This window comes from Lactuca serriola, chromosome 3 (assembly GCF_051521515.1).
Source record: "Lactuca serriola cultivar US96UC23 chromosome 3, Lser_US96UC23_V15, whole genome shotgun sequence".
Classification (NCBI taxonomy): Eukaryota; Viridiplantae; Streptophyta; class Magnoliopsida; order Asterales; family Asteraceae; genus Lactuca; species Lactuca serriola.
This window is the reverse complement of record NC_136410.1, coordinates 1,811,539-1,821,107: the sequence shown is the minus strand read 5'-3', so window position 1 is coordinate 1,821,107 and position 9,569 is coordinate 1,811,539. Positions and strand designations below refer to the sequence as shown.

Sequence of the window (9,569 nt, the reverse complement as noted above, 5' to 3'; positions counted from 1 at the left end):
TTGCATGTTTCTTGAAAATTAAGAGGTACAATACCTATTACCTCATGTACAATTATATTAAGCTTATAATAACATCGTTGTATACGGACACGGTATTACCTTATCTTCGATGTTACCCTAATCTTCTCCACACACAACACTAGACACAACAACCGCCATCAGAAGGAAATCGAACCCCTCTTATTTGCGTCTCCTTCATAATCGCTTCAGATGCGATCGATACTCACCAAAAAATCACAGCGTCTCCTTTTCTCAATCGACGCCCTAGAAGTCCACCAACCATTCACAGCCTAAACACCTACATGTATTTTACAGTATTACACGCAGTTACCCTAATCTCCTCTACACAACAATCGCCATCAAACCAAATCTCTACCATCGCTCTCTTGGCGTCGTTGTTGAATGTCTCAGCGCCTCCACCATTGCCACCTGACTCCAGCAACATCACACACCAACATCACGTTCAACCACCATTTGGTCGTCGTTGCTACAACCTATTAGTGGGTCACCGTCCACCATTTCGTTCGATTCTTCGCAAACCACAACGATCGGATGGGATCAACAAAAAGTTGGCTTATCCTCAAATTACAACATCAAACAATCTCCGCTCCAATTTGTAACTATCTTTCTATTCTCCTTTCTTATACCGTAATTTATGTCCTAAAACCCTAATTTTTTCTAAACCGCTAGTCAAATAAGGGTTATTCTTCTTCCAAATGTTAATTTGTGTAAATCGCCCTTTTGGGTGTTGATGAGTTGTTGCTTAAGTTTATTGTTAAGTTTTGTAGGTTGGTACTTTTTAAATCGCATGTGGTTACTCTCCGACATCACAACCCACCTCTGCCTCTGTCGTAGCTCGCCATTAGGTGCTCCCAAAAGTAATTTCTATTTGTAAACATTTTTTGTGGATGTTTGGTTTCTCTAATGAATATTCTGTGTGGGTTTGTGGGAAGAGCATCACGATCTAAACGCACACACACCCCTAATTTGATTTTACTTCCACTCACTGCTAAAAATCATTTTCATGTTTGGTTTATACAAATCTTGTAGGAAATAAAGAAAATGTTGATTCGATTCAAAGGGAAAGGATACGATGAAGGCATATTTCGCTGTACTCTTTCTCTCTCTCTCTCTCTCTAACTCTGTGTATGTGTGTGAACCTATACGCTAATCATTCGTCCCTTGGTTGCAGACTGAAGTTATTGGCTGGTCAGTTCTGAAAATCCCAAAACCTTGGTCAGATGCTATTGAGATGAGAGAATCTCTTTCTAAATGCAACAACATCCATGTGTACCTTTATAGTTTTCTGAACCTAGCAAGAGATGTTTCTGGGGAGAGTTCAGATCTGATATCAAAAACGGTGGTTTCTTTATCGAATGGTATAAAAGAGAGGTTCAATTTATGCTTTACTCATGACTTTGTAAGTTACTAAAGTATACCTCATATATTATGACAAAAGTGGGGTTATTAGAGATTTTTCAGTTTTGGATTTAACCCTCTTGCTTATGCTTGGTTTTTATTGTTAAGCAGATCTGTCAGCCTTGAGTGCGTACCTATATATTCGTTGATTTTTAGTGTTCATCTAAGTTGTAAAATCCTTGCTGCTACCATCCATGTTACAGAGTGAAATCATATATACTGTAAAATCCTTGCTGCTACCATCGACCTAATCACTTCTATACATGTAATCAGGTATGGAGAGCTTGTAGGTGCAAGTTTGTTGACTCTTATGTGCAAAAGGAATTGATAGATGTTTTTTTTTTTTTTTTTTTTTTTTTTTTTTTTTTTTTAATTATTTTTTTATTTTAGATCTAACTATGGCTACCCCTCTCTCTCTTACACACATAAATGGATATAATCAGGTAGGCTTTACCATTCGGTTCTTTCCAAACAAACCAATTATTACAAAGAAAATTTGATTTTGGAAGACTGATTAATTGAAAAGGTTAATTATTTCTTTTGGTTAATAATTTAAAGAACTTGCGATTTATTGATGTCTTAATGGGTTTACCAAAGTTGCTTGGTAATTATTGATTTCTTTTGTGCTAAATCTTCAAGCTCATATATCATACAATGAGGGTTTTATTATATTGGATGGTGATTGAAATAAGTAGATGCTACTTTTTGAAGTTTTATGGTGCTGCTTATGGTTCTTTTTTGATGACATAGAGGTTTTATTATCCGGCTGTCCTTTGAATTTCTTGATTTGTTATCATATTTGTTTGGTAATGTATTGTGATTAGGTTGTCATAAATGTTGTTGCACTCTCTATCTACTCGATAAAATGTCTGAGAGAGTGTTTAATTGTCATTCTTAACTTTAATTAGCTCAAGTTATCATCGGAAATGGACTAATCTATGTAATATGTCCAGTAAAACACGTTCACTCAACAAAATTACCAATCTTTACAAACTCAACTAAATTATGGAGTTTACAAGTGTGTAAAATTGAAAAATTTATGGATCATGCAAGTATGTAAATTTGATTACTTATTGGGGGGTTTATATTGGCATCACTGAACATGGAATCCTTAACTGCAGGAATTATTTAACTTCTGAAACATACATCAATTTATTTAGTAAGATAGTCTATGAAAATCAACAATAAAGTTTCTAAAGGATACATCAATTTATCCTTTGTGATGGTAGATGCTAACTAATCATGTAACTTTGTCTGCTTAACTTTTCATTGCAGTTGTGCCTGATGAATTGTAATCTCAAACTTCCAATATTTTCTTACTTGAGGTAAATTAAATAGTAATCTTTATTTGATTTAAATTTCACACGTTGGCGTCCCCTAACATTTTTTGAAGAAAGATATTTCAACATAATGGAATTGTTGAGCTATCATTGGCAATACTTTGGTGATTTGGCAATGCAAATTGAGGGATAAGTTACTTTGGGAGAGTTAGGGTGTCACTTGAACTGTATTTGCAAAAATTTATATGGGTATGGGCTAGCTATTAAGGTTTTGTCGTACATACTGGTGTTGGTATTCAGTTTTCCCAAGTAACCATTCAATAAGAGATTTACTGCACTTTAGAGTCCCATTTCTATGGTGATGTTGTTGTATAGACTTTCTAGAAGTGATGCAGTTTGCATATCAAAGAAGATTTGTTTGATTTGGAAAATATATTTCACGAGGGTTTTAAGGCTTGGGCATATGTATCTTCCTGGTTGTAATATGGTTCAAAGTCTTATGTAATTTATCTCTTTGGGTTGTAAAATAGCAAAAGTTTGCACATATATGTTGGACTACGTTCTATTTGTTTAAGTCAAAATTTACTTTATTACTACTTATTTGTATATAAGTAAGGACGTGAGTTAATTTTTACTTAGGTACCGTTTATTTGTATTCCATTTTGACATGTGAGTATATGTTGTATACAGGTAAGACTGTAAGTCAAATTTTACATTATTACATGTGAGTCGAGTGAAGTTTTTTTTTTTTTTTTTTTTTTTTTTTTTTTTTTTACAAATCAAGACTTAGGTCATATAGAAACAAACTACATGTCAAAAGGATAAAGCTTTAAAACTTTGCACATATTAGCATATTACAAGATTAATAGAAACCAACTACTTTTTGTCAACTTACTATCATTTTGTATCTATAAAATGTAGATAACGTCTTTCGTCAATAAGGGTGTTTGAAGAAAACCAAATCCGAATAAACCGACCGGACCAGATAAGGTTTGTTTTAATCGGTTGATTTTATTCAGATTTCAGTTAAACCGAAATTTTAAAACCTTATTTTATTCGGTTTTCGGTTAACATTTTGTCTATTTAGGTTAATAGAATAAACCGGTCAAGAGTTTAAAATTATAAATCTTTTTATTTTTTATTTTTTGATTATACATATCTATTCCATAATAAATTAAACTATTAGTTGGAAACTCTTAATGAAAGTAATCGATTCTGCTTTATATGGGTTGTGTATGGTTACGCTGTTATTTCTAAATCTTTAATTTTCGTACTTTTTAGCTTAAAATAACATATTTTTCCTCCTAACACAAAACAATAATATAATTATTTTTAACCCAAAAAACAACGTACTTTTATTTTTCACCAAAAATAATAACAAATTTATATTTTTAAACCAAAATCGTGGATATTTTTACTTTTTAATCTAAAACAACAATATACTTATATTTTTAAACCAATACATGAAAATATTTCAGTTTTTACAGACTACAATGTGTTTTCTTTGAAATATGAAAATTTTCACTACAAAGAAATAAAAACCACCCGCCGAGAGAAAACCAATCGCCTCTAGGAAACTATTCACCAAAATGAATATGTCACATATGCCGTAACTAGAAGGAAATCATCTAATGACACCGAAAGGAAACCAATCGTTGAAATGAACCAATCTCCACTGCTGCATCGCGCGGGTACGCTACTAGTATATACTAGGGAGAATACTATGTCTTGTGAAAGACATCTAGAGATTATAAATAAGTCGGGTGTAGTATGGTTCATAAAATTATGTGATGTCAGGTTCGGATCATTGTAATTTATTTCTTTGATGTGATCATGTTGATAAATACTTGTTCTGGATGATTAATACAAGTGTACACCAACGTGATTTGTTAATTTAAAAAGTGAAAATTTTGAGTGTGTCGTACATTCTTACGTTAAAAAGCTGGGTGTTATACCACTTAACTAAAATACTTGTAAAAATAACGACAAGATAAACATGGTCATATGACAATAATAGAATAACAAAACAAAAGGCTAACATGTTTACTACAATTGCAAAATTTTTACTAGATTTATAATTAAAAAATTGCTAAACAACAATGAATATTTGAAGATCAAGAGAAGCCTAAAACAACAAACACGGTTAACATTAGGATTCTAAAAGTCTAGAATTATCATTAAATAAATTTTTAATTTTTTAAAATATACATGAATAATAGATAAAGTAGACATCTTTATAATGGAAACATATTGAGAGATTATTATGAAAAAAAATACTAAAATTAAAAGTAAAAAAAACATATAATTTAATTATTCACTTTAGTTGGTTAATAAAAGTTCAAATTTTGAAATAAAAGACCGAACCAAATATGATTTCAGAAAATCACTTTAACCGAAAACCAAATAAGATTAGCCATATAAACCAAAATTTATTTGTTTGGGATGACTTATTGGATTTTTTTTTTTTTTTTTTTTTTTTTTTTTTTTTTTTTTTTAACACATCTACTCTTCCCCAGGAAGATTGAGATGATTGTAGGGGAAAAAGAGAAAATGACGACCGTACCCTTGAAACTTTCTCAATAATCGTATGCGACTGCTCCTCTTCACAAATAATCTTCTTCCGATTTTTTGTTCCTGCGTCTGCGATTCTTCTCAGCATCACCAGGTAACTCGATTTCCTTTTTTAGCAACCATTTTCTCCTTCCTGCATCTTACCTTGTATGCGTCATCGACCCTTGCGGGAATCTTGGCTGCAAGTGGTGAACCACCTGATCTAGAATTGTAAATATTTGATTTTTGGCTGTGAACCTGATGAATAATCGTCTATGATTTCCTTTTGACCCGATGAAGAATTTTTTTAACGAGCCTTGATGAAAAATTGATTAATGAGGATTGTGAATATTGTATGACCTAATTTGGAATTTAACCTAAGATTCGCTTCTTTGTTTGGAAAGCATGGGAGGACACGGAGGTCTGAATATTCTCCCTCAGAAACGTTGGAATGTGTACAATTTTGACAACCGAGAAAAAGTTCGCCAAGACGAAGAAGCCGCGGCCAAAGAAGAGCAACTCAAGCGCGAACAATCTCGCAAGCGCGACACCGACTTCCGCGTCGAACAGCTACGCCAAGCCCGCGGATTGGCTTCGAATTCGGCTTCCTCACACCAATCCACCGCTGTCTCAGCAGCCGATCCAGCACCCACACCCGAAGCGGAGCCAAAGTCAAAGCATATTAACTTGTTTGAAGGAATCAGGATATTTGATCCAGTTGATGTTGATAAGAAGAGGATTGAACCATTTGGGGATGAGAAAAGGAAAGGGGGATTCAAGAGGATGAAGAAGGAGCCGGAGCCTCCAAAGGTGGTTTTGCCAGAGGATGAGAAGTATAGGTTAGGGTATGGAGTGGCTGGAAAAGGCGTAAAGCTACCATGGTACTTGGAAAAACGCCCAAATGGTGATGATGATGATGTAGATAACAATGATTCTGAGGAGACAGTAGTAACTAATAGCAGTAAAAAGAAGAGTGTTGAGGAATTACGGGAAGAAAGGTTGAAGAGAGAAGCAAGAGAAAAGGAAAGGGAACGAGCTTTGATGCAGAAACACAAGCACAAGAATGGTAGAGGAGGATATTATTCAACAAGGTAAGCTAAGCTAAGCTAAGCTAAGAGACAATTACTGCTGTGTCTGTGTGTGCTTTTTAATATGTTTATTTCAGCTTCTTATCAACATGAATGAACGGTATGCGATAGATAGATAGATAATAGCCTATGAGGTAATAACAGACTTTTTTGAATTGCTCAAAATTGTAAAGTAACTTGCAAATTCAGTATCTTTATGAAAACTAGTGAATAAAAAAAAGTATTGTAGATTGACTGGGTGGTTCTTATGTTAAAGTTAAAAGCATTTTGTTTGAGGGAAAAGGAATCAATTCCACCAAGTTCTGAATTGGAATCCTAAATGGGAGAAAATACTTTCCTTCAAATGGGAAGAAGCTGATGGAATTAAATGGAAAATGAAAGATTATCATTACGCCCTTTTTATTTTTTGACAAAACGTTTGTTTAATCGCTGAACGATTGAGTGTCGTTTTTCTTGAATCGATTTCTGTGAGAATTTATTGGTTACTGCTGATTGAGAATTGATTTCTGTGTTCTCCAAAAGATCCAAAGCTGAATGTCCATGAACAATAATGTCAAAAATAAAGTTTACCAAAAACAAAGAATCAATTTTTTTTTGTAAGATGGATCTTCATGTGCTGTTGAAAGCTAAGCAATATCAATATCAGAAACAAATTTGACCTGCAATTTACCATTGGCAACATAAAGTTGAAGTTTCCTGAAGCTCTTTGGTTGGTTCATGAAACTGCACAGTATCAACACTTTTACATAGTAATTAATAATATATATCATCTCATTGATTAACATTTGACTTTCGGTTACAATTCCAATTCGTGGTGTTCATAATCTTTTCCATGACTAATTATTCCTGCTCTCGTTGTGATTTTGGTATTCAGAAACCTTCCATTAGGTGAAGATATGTGAGGTTGTTTATATATAACCAAGTTTAGTGCATAAGAGGTCACTTGGAATACAATGTAAACTAAACTAAAAATTTCAACTTAATTATAAAAACCTATCAACTTATAAAGAGATAATCAGTAGTAGTTGTAGCCAATGGAGCATAGGCTGGCTGATAGTTATGGAAAGATGCATTGCCTTGGTTCCATTCATGTTGACTTCTTTCTGCACATGAAGATAGGGGATGAATGCATAAAAATTTAACTTAAATGGCATGAAAGACTATCATCACATCAATCTTAAATTTGAATATGAATTCTAGTACCTCTGTCACATGTCACATGTGCCTCTTGGTCGTGAAGCATGCAAGTTATTAAGAAAGACAAACTATAAAAATATAGGATGATAACATATACAAGTTAAAACTTGCAGCAGGGAGTGAAAATGCTACAGCCATCCATGTGTTGAAGGTTGTTTTATCAAGCCCAAAGTGAAGAAGAAAAATCAAGAATCACAAATGTTGAAGATAAAACCTTGAATGAAAGGTAATAAAGAAAGGTTAAGGAGGATCTGGGGAACAATTCGTCCAAATTGAGTCTCTCCTTTTGATTTCTTAAATTGCAAGTGAAGTTTATATAAGGGGTGGAATTGGAATTAAAAAAAGTGAAGTTTATATATAAGTGAGTTCAAGTGTGATAAAAAGTGCTTCTATTTGTTGAACAAAAGTGGTAGTGAGCTATGTGTTTCTGGCAAACAATGGAGATTTTGGACCTGTATATACGTGTGTGATCAAATGTAGGGTTAACCTAATCAAATAAATGGTTAGGGGAATTTGGTCAATTCACTGTATGTCAAAGGGGTTTTGATATATAGGCGCAATATACTCGATCTATTTTTCCTTTTCAAATTATAATGATTCTAATTGATTATAAATTGTTAAAAATGTGTAAAAATATTATTTGGACAAATACAATATTTTAAAGGTTATAAGTGATAAATATGATATTTTGATTTTTAGTTGGACAAATATGATATTTTATTGTTAACAAAGATATATATATATATATATATATATATATATATATATATATATATATATATATATATATATATATATATATATATATATATATATATATATACTAGCCGTAGACCCGCGCAAAGCGGCGACGAAAAATAGTTTTTCATTCGGCAATAAGTTCTATACGGAAACATGTTAGATTTCAAGTAGTACAAAACATATGCATATTGTCATCGATCGGTTTTACGGCAACAAATAAATGTAACCCTCGCAATACAAAAGAAAATAAATATTTTGGTGTGTAGTGTACGTTTATAGTCCTTCATTTTAGAAATTAGGACATATCCATACGAAGTGACTTGCTTATACCTTTATTGGTATTGATAAAGTTAATAAAAAGGAGAATCAAAGTTAATTTTAACAACCCGGTTTGCTTGATACAGATAAGTCTAAACGGATATATCCTATTATCCACTTTACTATCTAAAGTTTTAAACTGAAAAATAATAAAATTAATACAACCATATTTCATGGAACATGAATAACAAATGGAATACTAATTTTCTGTTAGTCATAAATCATACATAGATATTTGTAACACCCTGTTCTGGATTATTTTGTGATTTAAGGCCCGTGGTCCTTAATCCGAGTATGAGAAGGTTTTGAGGCATTGAAAGAGAAAGGTTATGCCCTTTTGGGATGTAAGTGAGGTAGGTTGTGTGATAAAAGTGTTCGATTTGTGCTTTAGAGCCCAAATGTATTGTTAAGGCGTTGGTTCGGGCTTTTCATGAATTTTGGATATTAGTTCGAGTGGGATTCAGGAGGAATAAAGTTGATACAAGTGTAGGGCTTCTCTTTAGCTTTCCGTGGATATAAAGATCGTCGGAAACGGACTTATAACGAAGAAGTTATGACCTTCAGAAGTTTTGTGTTTTAGCCGAGTACGCTGGGCATAATTTGGAGTACGCTGGGCGTATTGACCAGGGAGGGTCGCGAATGTTCTTCAGAGTACGCTGGGCGTACGCCAAACAAACCTGAACGCTATTTTAGGGTCTTGGACCCTATTTAAGGTCCTTATCTCATAACCTAACGCTAATACCTTCAGCCCCCATCCCTCTAAACCCTAGAAATCGACCCTAAGCCTCCATTTGAGTGATTCTTGAGCATTTTGGTGATTTAGTGAGTTTTTGGTGCATATTGTGGAAGAAGGAGTTTCTTGAGGAAGCATTGCTTGGCTTGGAGCTTGTGGATCTAAGCCCTAATCATGTTGATCTAGCTCCAGAAAGCATAAAGTTTGAATCTTGGTGGTTTTCTCATATGGATCTAGTGGGGT

At 33.5% G+C, this 9,569-nt stretch overlaps 1 protein-coding gene and 1 long non-coding RNA gene across 2 annotated transcripts; both read left to right on the top strand.

Moving 5' to 3' along the window:
- Positions 1–827: 827 nt before the first annotated feature.
- LOC145094231 (uncharacterized) lies at positions 828–1,830 on the top strand. The gene is made up of 4 exons (XR_013703229.1): positions 828–878; positions 1,051–1,111; positions 1,193–1,692; positions 1,810–1,830. It is a non-coding gene; the product is annotated as an uncharacterized LOC145094231 (long non-coding RNA).
- Positions 1,831–5,234: 3,404 nt separating this feature from the next.
- Positions 5,235–6,571, top strand: LOC145091318 (leukocyte receptor cluster-like protein). Its single transcript, XM_079029013.1, has 2 exons — positions 5,235–5,364; positions 5,654–6,571. Exon 2 carries the CDS (start codon positions 5,655–5,657, stop codon positions 6,342–6,344), a length of 690 nt encoding a protein of 229 aa, XP_078885139.1. The 5' UTR covers positions 5,235–5,364; position 5,654; the 3' UTR covers positions 6,345–6,571.
- Positions 6,572–9,569: the final 2,998 nt, after the last annotated feature.

Bases quoted from the DNA above. Each gene is read 5' to 3' on its own strand.
- LOC145091318 (XM_079029013.1), top strand. From the start codon at position 5,655: ATGGGAGGACACGGAGGTCTGAATATTCTCCCTCAGAAACGTTGGAAT.